Below are 19,708 nucleotides of genomic sequence, written 5' to 3'. Positions count from 1 at the left end.
CCAGTGGTTAAGACTCCAGGCTCCCAGTGCAGGGGGCCCAGTTCAATCCCTGATCAGGGAACTAGATCCTTCATGCTGCATCTAAGAGCCCGTATGCTGCAACTAAAAGATCCCACATGCCACAACTAAGATCCCACATGCCACAACTAAGACCCCGTGCAGCCAAATAAATAAATAAATAAATAAATAAAAATTTTTAATGGAAGTAAAGGGAATACTTCCAAACTCATTCTATGAAGCCAGCATCACCTTGATAACATAAGAAAAGAAAATTGGAGGCCAATCTCTCAGATGAACATAGATGAAAAAATCCTCAATAAAATACTAGCAAACCAAATTTAACAACACATCAAAAAGATTATACCAATTTCGATTTATCCCTGGGATGCAAGGCTGTTTTAACTTATGCAAATTAATCAATGTGATACACCACATTAAAATGAAACATAAAAATCACATGTTCATCTCAATAGATTCAGAAGAAGCATTTGACAATGTTCAACATCCATTTGTGATAAAAATTCTCAACAAAATAGGTACAAAAGAAAATTTCCTCAACATAATAAAGGCCATTTATGAAAAGTCACAGCTAACATCATAATCAGTGGGGAAAAACTGAAAACTTTTTTCCTAAGATTCAGTACAAGGCAAGGATGCCCACTCTTGCCACTTCTATTTAACATAGTACTACAAATACTGTAAATATCAATCATACAAAAGAAAAATAAAAGGAATAAAAGGAATCCAAATCAGAAAGGGGGAAGTAAGATTCTCACTGTTTGCCAGTGACATGATCCTATACATAGAAAACCCTAAAGACTGCCCCCTCCCAAAAATCTTAGAACTAATAAATTCAGTAAAGTTGCAGGATTCAAAATCTATACATCTATACACAAAAATCAGTTGTGCTTCCAAAAACAGACACGTAGATCAATGGAACAGAAAAGAGAGCCCAGAAATAAACCCACACACTATGGTTAATTAATCTGTGACAAAGGAGGCAAGAATATACAATAGAGAAAAGATAGTCTATTCAATAAGTGGTGCTAGGAAAACTGGACAGCTACTTGTAAAAGAATGAAAATAGAACATTCTCTAACATGATATACAAAAATAAACTCAAACTGGACTAAAGACCTACATGCAAGACTGGAAACCATAAAACTCCTAGAAGAAAACATAGGCAGGGGCTTAAGAATCTGCCTGCCAATGCAAGGGACACAGGTTCGAGCCCTGGCCCAAGAAGATCCCACATGCCGCGGAGCAACTTAGCCTGTGCGCCACAACTACTGAGCCTGAGCTCTAGAGCCCGCAAGCCACAACTACTGAGCCCACGTGCCACAACTACTGAAGCCTGCGCACCTAGAGCCCGTGCTCCGCAACAAGAGAAGCCACGACAATGAGAAGCCCACGCACCACAACGAAGAGTAGCCCCCGCTCACTGCAACTAGAGAAAGCCTGTGCACAGCAACGAAGACCTAACACAGGCAAAAATAAATAAATAAATAAAATTGTTTTTTAAAAAAAGAGAGAAAGAAAATATAGGCAGAACACTCTTTGACATAAATTGCAGCAATATTTTTTTGGATCTACCTCCTAAAGCAAAGGAAATAAAAGCAAAAATAAACAAATGGAACCTAATTATACTCAAAAACTTTTGCACAGCAAAGGAAACCATCAACAAAACAAAAAGACAACCTATTGAATGGGAGAAAACATTTGCAAATGATATGACAGATAAGGGGTTAATATCCAAAATATATAAACAGCTCATACAACTCAACATCAAAAAAACAAACAACCTAGTTTAAAAATGGGCAGAAGACCTGAATAGACATTTTTCCAGTGAAGACATACAGATGGCCAACAGGCACATGAAAAGATACTCAACATCGTTAATCATCAGAGAAATGCATGGTAAAACCACAGTAAGATATCACCTCACAATGGCTATCATTAAAAAAAAAACAAGTAGGGACTTCCCTGGTGGCCCAGTGGTAAAGAATCCGCCTTCCAATGCAGGGGACGTGGGTTCAATCCCTGGTCGGGGAACTAAGATTCCACATGCCGCGGGGCAACTAAGCCCACAGGCCACAACTACTGAGCCCGCGTGCCTCAACTAGAGAGCCCACATGCCACAAACTACAGAGCCCACGTGCTCTGGAGTCCGAGTACCACAGCTAGAGAGAGAAAAAACCTACACACCACAACTAGAGAAGAGAAAACCCGCACACCACAACCAGAGAAGAGAAAACCAGCACGCCGCAATGAAAGATCCCTCATGCCTCATCAAAGATCCTGCGTGCTGCAACTAAGCAACTAAGACCCGACACAGCCAAAAAACACAAAACACAAATAGATGACCTAAATGGGAAGGAAATCCAAAAAAAGAGGGGGTATATGTATACATATAGCTGATTCACTTTGCTGTACAGTAGAAACTAATACAACATTGTAAAGCAACTATACTCCAATAAAAATTTTTTTTAAAAACCCCACAAATACCAAATGTTGGCGAGGATGTGGAGAAAAGGGAACCCTTGTACACTGTTGATGGGAATGTAGGTGCAGCCACTATGGAAAACAGTATGGAGGTTCCTCAAAAAAATTGAAAATAGAATTGCCATATGACCCAGCGATCCCACTTCTAGGTATATATTCAAAGGAAAGGAAATCACTATCTCAAAAAGATATCTGCACCCTCATGTTCATTGCAGGATTACTTACAATAGCCAAGATGTGGAATCAACCCAAGTGTCCACTGATAGATGAACGGATAAAGAAAATGTGATTGATATTAATATATCAATAAATATCAGAGAGAGAGGAGAGGGAATTCAGCCATAAAAATGAAAGAAATCCTGCCTTTTGCAACTACAAGGATGGACCTTGAAGGCATTATGCTAAGTGAAATATGTCAGACACAGAAAGACAAATCCTATATGATCTCATCTATATGTGGAATCTAAAAAAACCAAACTCATAGATGCATATTGGTAGTTGCCAGAGGTGGGGTGTGAGGAGGTTGGGAAAATGGGTGAAAGTGGTCAAAAGGTACAAACTTCCAGTCATAAGATAAATAAGTTCTGGGCATGTAATGTACAGCATGGTGACTATAGTTAACAATACGGTATTGTATATTTGAAACTTGCTAAGAGAGTAGATCTTAAAAGTTATTATCACAAGAAAAAAATTGTAACTATGTGAGGGGATTGGGTGTTAACTAAGCTTATTGTGGTAATTATTTGGCAATATATATATATATCAAATTATTACATTGTATACCTAAAACTAATACAATATTATATGTCAAGTATATCTCAATAACACTGGGGAAAAGGGGGGGAAAATCACCGTAATCCAATATATGTACTAGAAGAATTTAAATAAACTGAATGCTAAAGACCAAAAATGTTCAGCTTTTCTAAGGAACAGTACGAATTCTTCTGTTGATATATTTTAGCTAAAATTTATGTCAATATCCACCTGTAGAATATGGTGTTACAGAACATTCTTACTGGCTCAGAAAACTGAAGATGTGTTAAGTTTTAAACAAAGAAATCAAAAGAGATTTTTTTACATTAAAAAAAGCAGAAATGGAGGTTTATATATACAACAAAATATTATTCAGCCTTTAAAAGGGGGATCCTACCATTTGCAACAACAAGGATGAAACTGGAAGGCATCAGCCTGAGTGAAATAAGCCAGACACAGAAAGGAAAAACCTTGCATGATCTCACTTATCTGTAGAATCTTAAAAAAGTCAAATACATAGTAGCAGAGAGGAGAATAGTTATTACCAGGTAGGAGGAAGTGAGGGTAATGGGGAGATAATGGTCAAAGGATACAAAGTTGCAGTTATGCAGGATAAGTAAGTCTAGAGATTTAACCTACAACATGATGACTATAGTTAACACTGTATTGAATACTGGAAATGTACTAAGAGAGTAGATTTCATGTGCTCTCACCACATACACACACAAAAATGCTAACTATACAAGATAGGTTAGCTTGACCATAATCGTTTCACTGTGTATATCAAATCATGATGGACACCTTAAATATATACAATTTATATTTTAAAAATAAATTGCATTTCATTATGTAATAGACGTGTAACTTCGTAGAGTTACCTAACCCCTGTAAGCTTCGATTTACTGACTTGAAAATGAGGTTATTTATTCATAGGGTTATTGTGAGGAGTAAGTAATGTTCTATATTAGAGTTTCCTCAAGCTTTGGAATTCTGATTATAAATCCCAAAGTCTGAGACTACCGAGAAAGCAGGTGTAAGAAAGGAACTTGCTTCCAAGTGGAAAAAGCACTAACTGGGAGTTAGGATATCTCCCGGGAGGGATTCACTACCATTCAGCTGTGTAGCAATGGGCAATCACTTACTTCTGAACATCTGTACAGTTTTTATCTCCCCTGTCCTTGTACTGAGTAAACCAGGGAATCTGAGGAGGCCTAACTGGGCGGAGAAGTTAAGCCTTCTTCGGCTTTTCCCTGTCTGCTGCTCAGGCCTAAAACCACGCAACAGCACACCGCGCTCTTAAAGCGCGTAGTGGTGCGCTGGGGTTTTTTCGGCCACGAGATGGCAGCATTCTCCCAACTGCCCACACACGTACAATTTGCAACCGTAAGCCCCGTGTAAATAGGAGAACAGAACACCAGAGTCCTGGGTTCACCTTCCATTTTCTCTTTCGGGTGGGCCCTGATGCGTTTCATTAAAACAGCGGTTTATCAAAGCTCGTTGGGCAGCCACGGCCGAGAGCGCGGGTTCTCGCGAGATCGCCGCCGGAAGTGGGTGGCAGCGGAGACGCAGAGACTCTCCTCTCCGGAAGGCGAGCGTTTCTCCGTAGCGCCTGCAACCGTCTATCCCACGGCGCTCTCCCCCGAGAAAGAACTCACCGGTCGCCGCCTTCCCAGCCCCGAGCTCGCACCTTCGGCTTCCCCGGCTGCACAGCTGCACGGCCCGGCTGTCGGACCCCCCGCAACCCCCGGCCCCTCCCTCCCTCCGACCGCGCTGCAGTTAGGCCGCGCCCTGAGGCCCAGTCCGCGGCAGCTCCGGCGGGTGATGCCAAATACAGCCATGAAGAAAAAGGTGCTGTTGATGGGGAAGAGCGGGTCGGGGAAGACCAGCATGAGGTCCATTATCTTTGCCAATTACATCGCTCGCGATACCCGGCGCCTGGGTGCCACCATTGATGTGGAGCACTCCCACGTCCGATTTCTCGGCAACCTGGTGCTGAATCTGTGGGACTGTGGCGGTCAGGACACCTTCATGGAAAATTACTTCACCAGCCAGCGAGACAACATCTTCCGTAATGTCGAGGTTCTGATTTACGTGTTCGACGTGGAGAGCCGCGAACTGGAAAAGGACATGCATTATTACCAGTCGTGTCTGGAAGCCATCCTCCAGAACTCTCCTGATGCCAAAATCTTCTGCCTGGTGCACAAAATGGATCTGGTTCAGGAGGATCAGCGTGACCTGATTTTTAAAGAGCGAGAGGAAGACCTGAGGCGTTTGTCTCGCCCGCTGGAGTGTGCCTGTTTTCGAACATCCATCTGGGATGAAACGCTCTACAAAGCCTGGTCCAGTATTGTCTATCAGCTGATTCCCAATGTTCAGCAGCTGGAGATGAACCTCAGGAATTTTGCCCAGATTATTGAGGCCGATGAAGTTCTGCTGTTCGAGAGAGCGACGTTCTTGGTCATTTCCCATTACCAGTGCAAAGAGCAGCGTGACGTCCACCGATTCGAGAAGATCAGCAACATTATTAAGCAGTTCAAGCTGAGCTGCAGTAAATTGGCCGCTTCTTTCCAGAGCATGGAAGTTAGGAATTCTAACTTCGCTGCGTTCATCGACATCTTCACATCAAACACGTACGTGATGGTGGTTATGTCAGATCCGTCGATCCCTTCTGCAGCTACTCTGATCAACATTCGCAATGCCAGGAAACACTTTGAGAAGCTGGAGAGAGTGGATGGTCCCAAGCACAGCCTTCTTATGCGTTGAATATTGCCAAAATGCGCTCTCTGAAAATGCTGAATTGCCTTCCCCCTTTTTCTTTTACTATTCATAATGTCGTGTGCTTAAAAGTGGGCTTTGAAATGTGTGCTGCTTACTTCCATCCCTTTCTTCCCTTCTCCCCAGTCTTTAAGCCTTGGACGCTATTTACTCAGCTATCCAGTAGAGCTTCAAGATGGCCTTTCTGAAAAGTTGGTATGGTGTTAACACTAAAGTAGGTGGTGGTGTATGTGTGTATGTGTGTTCTGATTACCTGGTTATAATAGATGTACACATCAAAGCCTTTACAATATCTTCCTGTATTCCTTACAAGGTTGCAAAGGTGGAATGTTATTTTATCAGCAAGGTATTAAAATGCATTTATAAATTCTTTTTGGCTTCAACCATGAATAAACATTTGCTGTTAGCAATTTAAAATATGGTCTTATTTGAAATAATTTGAAGGTGGTTAATATTAAAGCTATAGATTCTGACTGCCCGCAAGTATTGCTTAACTGGTAAGTTTGATTTTCTGATCTTGGCTCCCATCACCTTAACGATGTTTCACAGCAACTGTAGCAGTGTGGTTAAGAGAACGGTCTCTGGAGCTAGACCACCTGAGCTGAGTTAGTATTCTAGTCCCTTCACTTACTAGCTCTGTGAACTGGGCAAGGAACTTAATTTTACTGTGCTTGTTAAACAACATGGAAAACATTTAGAATGGTACCTGGCACATACTCAGTAATGTCAGCTGTCAATACCACCCACTGAGCCATTCTTCCTCCCCACTCCCAAATTACTGGATGTGAAGCCTAGCTAAATATTTAAGCCCTTACTAAATCCCAGGTATTCTTAAATACTTGATGTGCATTTTCTTACTCAATCCTCACAACCTGTGAGGTAGATTACTTTTATCTGTTAATAGATGAGAAAACTGGTATGACCTTATAAGGTTATACAGCTGAACCTAGGCAGTATAATTGCAGATCCTCCCCCTCTCCTAACCGTTACATGCCACTACTAACTCCATCGACAGAAAAGTTCATCATAAAAATCCTAGCTTTTTAGCTGTAAATTATTCCTTCATATAAGTTCCCTTATTTTATAGATTGAGTAAACTAAAGCCAGGAAGTTAAGTGACTTCTCTCAAAGAATACTGTTTCGCTTTGGGCAAGATCACTTTCCCATCTGTATTTGTCTGGAAATTGGATAATTTTGAATCAGATTCTTAGATTACATACTTTTGGGAATGAATTCTAAGGTTCCTATTTTGAATTGGCAGTGTGGTATAGTGAAATCAAAAAACAGACCTAAAGTGCCCCGTTTCAGCCGCCTCATAGATTGTTTTAAATGAAATCTAAGTATCTTAGAGCCGAAACACCTCTGATCAACTCCTCTCGCCTCTCATTTTACAAATGAGGCATTATCTCTATTTACAGACATTAAATATAAGTGATAGGGAATTTCCAAACCTTTATAGTTATTTAACATTTATTAAATCCTTTATAGCAGCACCTGTGAATGACAAGATCCCTACCCATAAAGAGCAAGAAGCTGTTCAGATATGTTATTAAGCTAGTCTAATTAGGGCCTTTGGCAATAAACTAATATAGACTCCAAATGAACTCTGAGGGTATATATGTACTTTTAAAAATCATTTTAGGGCTTCCCTGGTGGTGCAGTGGTTAAGAATCCGCCTGCCAGTGCAGGGGACACGGGCTCGAGCCCTGGTCCGGGAAGATCCCACGTGCCGTGGCACAACTAAGCCCGTGCACCACGACTACTGAGCCTACGCTCTAGAGCCCCCGTGTCACAACTACTGAAGCCTGCGCGCCTAGAGCCCGTGCTCCGCAACAAGAGAAACCACCGCAATGAGAAGCCCGCACACCACTACGAAGAGTAGCCCCCGCTCGACGCAACTAGAGAAAGCCCGTGAGCAGTATCAAACACACAGCGCAGCCAAAAATAAATAAATAAAATTAATTTATTAAAAAAAAATCATTTTAAAATACATTTAATAAATCTAGAGCTAGGTGGTATGAACGTTTATTCAAGACTAGTATGTAAAACATTTACAGATAGTCCCATGGAGGACTCACAAATATTTTAAATTCAGGATGTGGATTTAACATTCACAGTGCATAAGGCAAAAGGTTTATCAACTATGTATCTGCAACTTAACGTGAAAGAGAATTTTACTTTAGCAAATACTTTCTTTACATTAAGGAAAATGTCCTTAAACATATCTTCTTTAATTTTAGTATACTCAGAGTAGGGGAAAAACAGGGTTTCCTTTTATACAGGTCTCAAGAATTTAAATAAAATTGACTCCATAGATCATGTTTAAGAAACACATGGTAAAGAATGGTTTCAAAATAATTGTATTTTTGTTTTCAATTAAATTCCCCCAAATTGATTTTAACAAATAGTCTTTATTCCACTTGGTAACATTTTTCATGTTAAGCAACATTATATGCTTGTCCTCTTTAAACATTTAAAACAATTAGGACATAGGGGCATTATCTGAAGTTTCAAACTGATAGAGAAGTCAGTTTACACACCTTCATCTTATGAATAGTGAATAAAACAAGGTATATTCTGCTGTGAATGTAATGAGAAAAAGTACTCTTACAGCAATAAAGTAGCCCTCCCTCTTTACCATTACTTTAATTCCATCACACAGAAGGCAAAGAAAACAATTCCAATACTTCAATATTGATCTGCTAAGGATGATCTATGGCCCTTGGAGTATATGTATGTATGGACACACCCCACACACACATCTACGTAAGTATATGTCTGTATGTATTTAATCAATACAACTGGAGAAATCACATACAACCATGAAAAAATACAATAAAAGCAATAAATGAAAAATACTAAGTGAATAAAAGTTAACATAAGCCATAGGAGATTTCAGAGAAGGGACAGTCCCATGGATAAGAGACTAAAACTTCAAGGTGAAAGTGAGATTTGTTCTGAACCCGTCAGCTTCAGAACTGTGCATTAAGATTTTTAAAGACACATGCCCACCAAAGCATTTCAGTAAAAAAAAAAAAAAAAGGGAGATCATAGTGGAAGGGGGAAAAGAGGAATCTATGGAGAAGACCTTATATGCCTTTAAATTTGAACTCAATTCTGGAATTAACAATGAACCATTAATGGAATTTTAAACCAAGAAGTGATATGGTCAAAGCAGTCCCTTAAGGTCAAAAGGCAGGTATGCAGGCAATATTGGATAAGGAAGAGGAGTCATAATCAAAATGGTTTAGGAGAAAGTGACAAATCTAATATACTTTTGTTTATACTACTGGCATACAAAGGACAGGGAAGAATGCCAAAAACTGTCAGCCTATCACAGGTGTGACTCACTTAACAACGATGTGGTTTTTGTAAATCCATTAATATCCAAAGATATTTTGGTCTTGTGATTCCCAGTAATTCAGGGCCCACACTTACTGGTGAACTTCAGCTTCCTTATCAGAGAGCTAAGATCTCTAAAGCAGAATGTAATAGTGTACCTAACTTCTTTAAGATACCCCAGAGCTAAATGTGAATCTGTATCCCCTAGCAGTGGCTCTCAAGCTTTTTATTGAGCCTAAGAATTACCAGGGAAGCTATTTAAAATGCAGATTTCCAATCCTCACTTTGGACCTACAGAATATATTTCTTAAGATGTATCCCAGGTAATTCCTCAAGTCCATCTTAGACCTAAGTCATTTAAGCTCCCTAGCTTTGGTATCATAACCTGTAAAATAGGTACAATATAACTATCTTACAGAGGTATAAGAATTAAATGATATATGTATTATTAAGTATCCAGGAATAGCTCTGGCACTTTGTAGATGCTAATATGATAGCTCTACCTTCTTAGCATGTTAATTTTGGATTTACCGATACTATGTTTCTTAAGACTAGAGGACAGTTACCCAGTAGACTTACACAGTCCCTATTTGTTCTGTTAATAAAAGAATATGGCACCTTAGGAGAAGCTTTTCTCTTCCTCTTTCTTTTCCACTGCAAAGAAGGTAGTTATTTGTGCTTTTCTTCTGTCATTTCTCACAAAAAAAGACTGGCCTTCAAACTTGGATCAAACAAGCAACACAGAGAAAGTAAGCCAAAATGAGTGAAGAAAGACGAAGTATTAAGCCCATCCACTTCCAGAACTCTTCCCTTCAACTTTTCTCCTCTTCTTGCTAGTTTCTTGGCAAACTGGACAAGGCTGTGATGGTTAAGAGTTGAGGCTAGACACAGGGCTGCTGTAGGTGCTACCACCCTTCCAGTGTGTGCTTAACCTCCTGGTTCGCAGAGGGCAATGTCATGTATTCACTTGGATGCTAAAGACAAGCCCTTTTCTTGGCCAGGGGGTCTGACTACATGAGGCAGGACACTGTACAGGAGGCCTCACATCTGACTCCCATTTAGAGTACAGAAGGCCCACTCCTGCAGCCATATCCTACATCCTGGCCTTTTAGTTACTTCTAGGAGGTCTTGTTGGTATATTAAGGAAGGAAAATAGGGTCAAATCCTAGCTTCACTACTGACTTAGCTGTGTAACACTGAACAAGTTATTTAACCCCAAATTCAATTTTCTCAAGTTAATTTGAAGCTATTCTGTAGGCAGTGGGGAACTGATGGTTTTTCAGGAGGAAAGTAACAATCAAAATTAGCTCCCTTAACCTGCTGTATAGCACAGGGAGCTCAGCTTGGTGCTCTGTGATGGCCTAGGTGGGTGGGATGGCGGGTGGGGGGCAGGGAGGTCCAAGAGGGAGGGGATGTGTGTATGAATATAGCTGATTCACTTCACTGTGCAGCAGAAACTAACACAACATTGTAAAGCAATTATACTCCAATAAAAAATTTTTAAAAATAAAAAAATTAAAAAAAAATTAGCTCCCTTCCCCAAAAACAGTGCCCCTCCAAAAAAAACCAAACACAGACTAATTTTTTAATTTACATTTTTTGTTAAAATAAAAAACTAGAGTTAAATTCTCAAAGTCTAAATTAGACTAAATATAAAACTGCTATACAATCCACTGAATGGATTTATAGTTAGTGTCCCTCAAAAGTATCTAGTCATCTTCCACCTTTTTCCTTTTTTCTAAATTCATTCTGCTCCAGTCTTCACTATCATCACATGCACTTTATTCCATCAAACATCATTTTTCAGGATCAACCTACCTGAATAATCATTAAGCCTCTTTAGAGCTTTCCCAAACTTATACTTTATCATTTTGATTATACACCCCAAAGCATTACTTTCCTCACTTTTTTTGTTTAGTACCAGAATGTTGTAAAAAGAAACAATAAAAGTTCTTTATTTCCCTAAAAAGAAAGATCAGTATATCCAATGGCTATTAAGTTAACCACTTAATAAAACACATCAAAAACTACTCATCCTTATGTTAATTAACTGAAATTAGAACATACTGAATTAACCTAATACTTTGCCATTTACTTCATGCTTACAAGATTATGCAAGAAACCAAAATGGCTTCTCATAACTTGTTTGCTTTCCAAATACTTCATATTTCAACCCCATATCCATACAGAGAGAGAAAATCCAAACATACTCTCCTTACTTAAAATCAGTAGAGAAGGCTAAAAAGCATTATTTAGGACTTTTTTAGACCCTGAAAAAGTTACACTTCCAATGTGTATTTAAATTACAAATGTTTTTATCCTGTGACATTGCTTCAACTTAAGTTCATCATAGTTAAGTTGACTGGGCTACTGCTTCATCTTTCAAGTCAGATGGAGATTCTTTTGCATCAAGGCTCTTATTCAAGATTTCTTCTTCTGCAAAATTGACTTCAAAAAGAGAAAAAAGGGTAAGCAAACATTATGAAGAAAATATAGGACAAATTCCAAGTAGTAGCAAATTTCAGTAAAAAGTTCACATGCAAATATGTAACTGCAATAAAATTACCATTATTCTGGGACTTCCCTGGTGGCACAGTGGTTAAGAATCTGCCTGCCAATGCAGGGGACACAGGTTCCTGCCCTGGTCTGGGAACATCACACATGCCGCAGAGCAACTAAGCCCGTGCGCCACAACTACTGAGCCTGCACTCCAGAGCCCGCGAGCCACAGCTACTGAAGCCTGCACGCATACAGCCCGTGCTCCGCAACAAGAGAAGCCACCGCAATGAGAAGGCTGCGCACCACAACAAACAGTAGCCCCCACTCGCCACAACTAGAGAAAGCCCGCGCGCAGCAACAAAGACCCAACTCGGCCAAAAATACAGAAATGAATTTAAAAAAAAAAAGTAAGATGGGAGTAGGATGGGCCCTTAATCTATAGGACTGGTGTCCTTATAAGAAGGTACACAGAACACAAGGGGAGAATACCATGTGAAGATGGAGGCAGAAATGTGTTATGCTGCCACAAGCCAAAGAACACCTGGAGGTTATCAGAAGCTAGAAGAGTCAAGAAGGATCATCCTCTAGTGCAGGGGTCCCCAACCCCCGGGCCGTGGACCACTACCAGTCCGCAGCCTGTTAGGAACCAGGCCGCACAGCAGGTGAGTGGCAGGCGAGCGAGCGAAGCTTCATCTGCCGCTCCCCATCACTCACATTACCACCTGAACCTCCCCACCCCCCCACCATGGAAAAATTGCCTTCCAAGAAACTGGTCCCCGGTGCCAAAAAGGTTGGGGACCGCTGCTCTAGTGGCTTCAGAGGGAACACGGCCATGCCAACACCTTGATTCTGAATCCTAGCCTCCAGAACTTGTTTTCTCCAGAGACAAAAAATTTCTGTTGTCTTAAGCCACCCAGTTTGTGGTACATTGTCACGGCAGCCCTAGGAAAGTAATACAATGACCTACCTTGTTTTGTCACTGCACCCCCATCAAATTATTTCAAACAAAATCACAGATACTATATTCTTTTATTTATTTATTTTTTTAAAATTCAAATTTATTTATTTATTTATTTATTGGCTGTGTTGGGTCTTCGTTGCTGCGCACAGGCTTTCTCTAGTTGCAGCGAGCGGAGACTACTCTTCATTGCGGTGTGTGGGCTTCTCACTGCGGTGGCTTCTCTTGTTGCGAAGCACAGGCTCTAGGTGCATGGGCTTCAGTTGTTGTGGCACATGGGCTCAGTAGCTGTGGCTCGCAGGCTCTAGAGCGCAGGCTCAGTAGTTGTGGTGTGTGGGCTTAGTTACTCCACGGCATGTGGGATATTCCTGGACCAGGGAACGAACCTGTGTCCCCTACATTGGCAGGCAGATTCTCAACCACTGCGCCACCAGGGAAGTCCCACTATATTATAATGATATTTAACATAGCGTTTCTCAACTTTTTTAGAACCACCTTCCATTAGCCAAAAAGATTTTGACAAGGTTTACTTTCAGTAGTTTGTATTACAAAAGCAACAGGTTTCGGGCTTTTGGTTTTGTTTTCCACCCCTGTCCCACACCAATTGTAAGCTATATAAAAATCACTAGAGGGGCTTCCCTGGTGGCACAGTGGTTGAGAGTCTGCCTGCCAATGCAGGGGACATGGGTTCGAGCCCTGGTCTGGGAAGATCCCACATGCCGCGGAGCAACTAGGCCCGTGAGCCACAATTACTGAGCCTGCGCGTCTGGAGCCTGTGCTCCGCAACAAGAGAGGCCGCGATAATGAGAGGCCCGCGCACCGCGATGAAGAGTGGCCCCCACTTGCCACTACTGGAGAAAGCCCTCGCACAGAAACGAAGACCCAACACAGCCATAAATAAATAAAATAGTGTTAAAAATCACTAGACATTCTGAAAGTACCCATAAAAATGATGGGTTCACTCTTCTCATCCTAGGTGAAGGAATAAGGAGCATATTTTGTCACATTAACAATAAAGATCGTGTAACATTCACTGCATGCTATTTTTAGGAGAAGGTGAGAGAAAACTTCAGCAGGTTAATACGCACATTATCTAGTTAAATCTTACCTGTTAAATTAGGTAGAAGTTCTCCAAGACTACATGGTATTGTGGTCCTCAATCTTTGTTCCACTGGAGAAAACTTAATTAGTGGTGAAAGAGACCGTTTTCTTTCACCAAGGGACATGCGTGAAGATGGTTTTGTATAGTCAATGTGCAAATCATGAGTGCCCAAAAAGTTAAGCATATCATCAGTTTGCATGTATTGGGAAGTAAGGCTCAATTCTGGTTTGTGTCTTTCAAGTGTTTCAGGATTAGAGAGGCAAATTTCTTCCCTTTGCTTGGACAGAGATTTCTTCAGAGCCTCATATCCACTGCAAGTAGCCTGTAAATTAAAGTCTGATTCTGGAGTATTCTGTCTTCCTCCCACAGCACCTTCTGGGAAAATGCCACTGTGCATAGGACTATTTGGTTCCAGTTTAAAATTGGCCTCTGTACTACTGGAGCTATTAAGACTTAAGTGACCAACTTCTTCTGGAAGAGTTTCATGTAATATGCCAAAATCACTATCTTTAAAACTGGAACTAATTCCACTTGATATCTGAAAAGAGTTCCATAACATACTTTTATGCATGGAAAGATCTTTGTAAGAAGCTTTCGAGTGGTCTGATATTTTAATATACTCTTCTTCACTGCGACCTATCACATCTCTCCTATTGCCTACAGCAGGGGAGAATGTCTCTATTTGGCTAGTTTCTAAAAACTTGTTCTGTAAAGCTGTACATTCCAAATCTTGCTTACAAATTATGTCCTTATTTAACAAATCTGACAGATTTTGTGTTGTTGGTTCACCTATGCAACTGGTTACCACAGGTTTCTGAAGCACACACTTGAGGCAATCTGAAACAACTTTCTCTTCAGGCAAATGAGAATGGCTAGAATCGGACACAGTGGTTGCTGAGAAAAAACTGTCCACATTAAGCTCTTTTTGATTATGCACCACAGGTAAGGATTCTGGCAATACTTCTCTATGTTCAGTATCCATTTGAATTGGTTCTGTACTTCTGTTATCTTCTATTTTAACAGCTTTTCTCCATGAGCTCCTAATTTCACTTACTAATTAAATGAAGGGGGAAATTACACAAGTTATTAATAAATTCCCAAACAGAACATGCAACTAAACATTTCATTTCTAGTGCTTAAGATAAAACTGCTGACTCAGTACATGTTCATAGATATGCCAGTTGGATGACAAGGCTCCACAATATACCAAAGCCCAACAACATCAAAGAATTCCATCTCCAACTGACCATACACAAAAAATGAAAGGTGTTCCTGAAATGTGCATATACTTTCACACAGCACATACAAATCACATGTATTAAAGAGATATTTTCTTAACCATAATTCAAAAAGAGTCATGTACCACAATGTTCATTGCAGCTTTATTTACAATAGCCAGGACATGGAAGCAACCTAAGTGTCCATCGACAGATGAATGAATAAAGAAGATGTGGCACATATATACAATGGAATATTACTCAGCCATAAAAAGAAACGAAATTGAGTTATTTGTAGTGAGGTGGATGGACCTAGAGTCTGTCATACAGAGTGAAGTCAGAAAGAGAAAATCAAATACCGTATGCTAACACATATATATGGAATCTAAAAAATAAATAAATAAATGGCTCCGAAGAACCTAGGGGCAGGATAGGAATAAAGATGCAGACGTAGAGAATGGACTTGAGGACAAGGGGAGGGGGAAGGGTAAGCTGGGATGAAGTGAGAGAGTGGCATGGACATATATACACTACCAAATGTGAAATAGATAGCTAGTGGGAAGCAGCCACATAGCACAGGGAGATCAGCTCGGTGCTCTGTGACCACCTAGAGGGGTGGGATAGGGAGGGCAGGAGAGAGATGCCAGACAGAGGAGATATGGGGATATATGTATATGTATAGCTGATTCACTTTGTTATAAAGCAGACACTAACACACCATTGTAAAGCAATTATACTCCAATAAAGATGTTCTTTATAAATAAATAAATAAATAAACAAATAGAAAAAAAGATATTTTCTTGCCCATCTAGGCCAGGGTTTGGCATGCTTATTTATTTATTTATTTATTTATTTATTTATATTTATATATACCTATATATATACAGCATACACACACACACACACACACACTTTTTCTGTAAAGGGCCAGACAGTAATACTTCAGGTTTTGCAGGCCATCTTATCTGTGGAAACTACTCAGCTCTGTCACTGTAATGTGTAAGTAGCCATAAACAATACGCTGACAAATGAACAAGGTTGTGTTCAATACAACTTTATGTACAAAAACACATAGGGTGGGCCAGATTTGGTTTGCAAGACGTAGTTTGCCAACCACCAATCTATACAGTGGCTAGGTTCAACGTGAACTGAATCCATTTAACTTTGGACATGTCACTTCTAGTAGCATAATGGAAATTATATTTAATCACTCACCCAGGATGATGTGCCTACATGAGGACAAGAATATCAGAACTTTGCCCACACAATATAGGTTGTAAGAAGAAAGTATGGGGGAGTCTGATTAGCTTGGGAGAGGTAGGTAAGATCTCTGTGCAGAGTTTCTGGATGATGCTGCTGGTTGCTGACTGGAAGAGTACAGCCTCCAAACTCTATAAATGTTGATCACAGATCAGATGTGGAGGCAGAGGTTATTTCTGAAGTGATCAACTAAAATATTTTCCAGGAAAAAGCCAAGTAAAACAACTAAAACAAAATTGTACAGTTCTAGGGCAAAATAATACTGCTGAAGGACTGCCATATAAGTGACAGTGCCCACAGTTGATATTTCAATAAAAGTCCCCCACATGAAAACAAACAGAGCCAATGTCACTAAATTGAAAGATACAGAAAAAAGTTTTAAAGTGAGTTTCCAAAAGATTTATCAGACCATGGTTCTAATAGTAGTAATGTCTAAGAAAGAAACTAGTGACAAAAAACATTATTAACTTACTCAAGTTTTCTGGAGTTCGGGGAATTTGATTCCTTGTTAAGAACGGGTCGGAAACTAGAGAGTCAATTAGTCCCTCTAATATTACTTCTTCTCCTTTAGAAGGCTGTGGTGAATCAGATAAAACTGCCCTTGCAACCTAAAACAGAAAAGAAAAAGTAAAGCAAAAATTACCAAGCCCACTGGTAGAATGCAACAAAGGCCCTGATAAGAACAACAAGCACAAAAATAAACTCAACAATGTAGCTCCCAGACACTCCACATAGACTCTTCAGGCACAATCCTATTAAGGTGAAATCAAACCCCAAACCCGTTTCCTCCCTTATCTTAAATGGATATCCTGTTACACAGGAGAGAAAAGATAAGAAATCTTTATACTTGGAAAGATTTAGATATAGTTCTGACTGCAGTGATCTGAACTACTATCTGCCACACTTTTGAGCTTCACAATTCCATATCTGCTAAAATGACTGGTTCTAAAGCATGCAGGTTCTTCTTAATCATAATCCACCGCATGGTAATACCTCTACTAATAAACACAGTACATTCTGACAACAAACTTCTTGGCCAGAAACCTCATCATCAGACATAAATTAGTGAAAACATAGGGATACATTTCTAAAATAGAGAAAAGAAAGTGTACAATATGAAAATAGCACTCTGTATTAACAACATTTTAATAAAACCAGAAAGCAAAAAACAAGCAAATTAAAATCTCTGCACCCTGAAATCCCTAAAAAAGAAACTGCCTACAACCATAATCAAACTGACTCCAATTCACCCTCCTCCATGAAAATAGAGGGCTCCTTAGAATTCTAACACTAAATATTCCTTGTCATAATAAACACTATTAAAGAGAATTAATTTCACTTTACTTTCAGAGTTTTATGAGATTTTAGGGCTCTCCTCTTGCATCCTATCTCATTCCACTGCTACTGTAAATTCTTTTAACCAGAAAATGTGCCTTTCCTCCCATATCAGGAAAGAAAAAAAGAATGACTAATCATCTTTTCTTTAGTATAGAGTCAATCAGCTAATACAGAGAAACAACAGAACTTTAGAGATTTAAAAATATTTAGAGACCATGAAACTGGTCCAACTTCCTCAAGTTGCAAACAAGAAAAATGACTGACAGCCAGCTCTCTTATTTGGACAATATTTATTAACTTTTTTCAGGATCAAGATAAAGGAGGGAACTCCAATACCTCAATCAATATGCACTAAACCAAACTTTTCTTTCAGTCTCTCAGGAATGTAAAACAGCTGATTTATTTTCTGGCTGTTTATCCAAATTCAAACAATGGGAAATATGTAATAAAAATAACATTAAAGGGTTTCCCTGGTGGCGCAGTGGTTGAGAACCTGCCTGCCAATGCAGGGGACACAGGTTCAAGCCCTGGTCTGGGAAGATCCCACATGCCACAGAGCGGCTGGGCCCGTGAGCCACAATTACTGAGCCTGCGTGTCTGGAGCCTGTGCTCCGCAACGGGAGAGGCTGCGATGGTGAGAGGCCTGTGCACCGCAATGAGGAGTGGCCCCCACTTGCCACAACTAGAGAAAGCCCTCGCACAGAAACGAAGACCCAACACAGCCAAAAATAAAAATAAATTAATTAATTAAAAAAATAATAATAATAACATTAAAGAATGGCCTGACCATTTCATTTGTGTAAACCGAGTTCTGTAATACTCAGCAATAGTCGTATTATGTGGTCACTTGCCCGTGAAAAGTAGAAAAGTATTAAGGAACAGAGCTGGTTAAGAAAACCAAGATCATAAACAATCATGTATTTATTCACTTTTGAAATATTTAAAAAGCAGAAGGACAAAACCTTCACTCGGTGATAATATATTGTATAGTCTTTGTTCTAAAATTCAAAAAAAGAGGAAGCTCAGCTAAGCAACAGATAACATTCACAGAGTATTTTAACAAGTATAATCATTGGGTGTATTTATCCAACAATTTATGTAATGGTTAATTCCAAAAATATTATACATGTATTATTTTTATACTTTTGGATAGATACAGAATGGGACATGGCTTCTAAACCATGGATATAATCTTAACTAAATAAGTTTATTTTATATCTATTTCTACTTTTGGGGAGGGCCAATTCTGCTTTAACCATGATTTTTATTATCTGCGACCTCCCTTCCCAAATTACACCTAATCAATAATTAACTGTACTTTACTTATAACCCCAACACCATTGAGAAAATGACATTTCAGTATACTTATTACAATCTTTTTCTAACCTCTTCTACCAGATGATCTTGCTCTTTTTGGAATGGATCACTTTTTTTAGCTGGCAGAGACCCTCCAAATGCACTACTCTCTGCAATATTTGATGATGAAGAGTCTTCCGCTTCAAATTCTGGTGTTTTCTTAGAAACTGTTTCATTTTTCTCTCTAGGAGTTGTCAACTTCGTGTCCTGAAGAAGATAGACATGTAATGTTAAAACCTTAATAACTGTACCTCATCTTCATTAATGTTTATCTATAAAAGGTTAACATTATTGTAAAATTAAATGTTCACTGGCAGTTTAAAAATTCCAGTATTCCCATTTAGAAGTAATAACTAATGTGTAAACAGGAATGGTACATAATGTGCACATACTAGGAAATGTGAAAATATAAATTTAATTGGGATATCAACTAAAGTAAAGAATATTTTATCTTATGTGAGTATGGTCAGAATTAATTTTAAATTGTTTTAAAATGTACCTTTTCAAGTAGTGTAACACTGTTTCTATCTGATGGTGAAATGGGCTGCAACAGAAAAGAAGCAGGGCTAAAAGGAAAAAAAATTAATAAATCCAAGTTATGAGTAA

General features: G+C 39.4%; 2 protein-coding genes across 4 annotated transcripts in view; one reads left to right on the top strand and one right to left on the bottom strand.

Moving 5' to 3' along the window:
- The first annotated feature begins 4,624 nt into the window (after nt 1–4,624).
- Nucleotides 4,625–6,447, top strand: RRAGA (Ras related GTP binding A). Its single transcript, XM_036856649.1, has one exon. The coding sequence runs from the start codon at nt 4,717–4,719 to the stop codon at nt 6,016–6,018; it is 1,302 nt and encodes a 433-aa protein (XP_036712544.1). The 5' UTR covers nt 4,625–4,716; the 3' UTR covers nt 6,019–6,447.
- Nucleotides 6,448–8,039: 1,592 nt separating this feature from the next.
- Nucleotides 8,040–19,708, bottom strand: part of HAUS6 (HAUS augmin like complex subunit 6) — a 49,986-nt gene continuing 38,317 nt past the window's right edge. For all 3 annotated transcript variants that reach the window (XM_036855165.1, XM_036855166.1, XM_036855167.1), the window contains 5 exons: nt 19,602–19,668; nt 19,133–19,309; nt 16,881–17,016; nt 13,938–14,984; nt 8,040–11,820 (listed from right to left, as the gene is read on the bottom strand). In XM_036855165.1, coding sequence (XP_036711060.1) covers nt 11,726–11,820; nt 13,938–14,984; nt 16,881–17,016; nt 19,133–19,309; nt 19,602–19,668 — 1,522 coding nt within the window. In that variant the 3' untranslated portion in view covers nt 8,040–11,725. The remainder of the gene's footprint in view (nt 11,821–13,937; nt 14,985–16,880; nt 17,017–19,132; nt 19,310–19,601; nt 19,669–19,708) is intronic.

This window comes from Balaenoptera musculus, chromosome 6 (assembly GCF_009873245.2).
Source record: "Balaenoptera musculus isolate JJ_BM4_2016_0621 chromosome 6, mBalMus1.pri.v3, whole genome shotgun sequence".
NCBI classification, from domain to species: domain Eukaryota; kingdom Metazoa; phylum Chordata; class Mammalia; order Artiodactyla; family Balaenopteridae; genus Balaenoptera; species Balaenoptera musculus.
The sequence above is the reverse complement of the archived record's forward strand: the minus strand, read 5'-3'. Positions and strand labels throughout refer to the sequence as shown.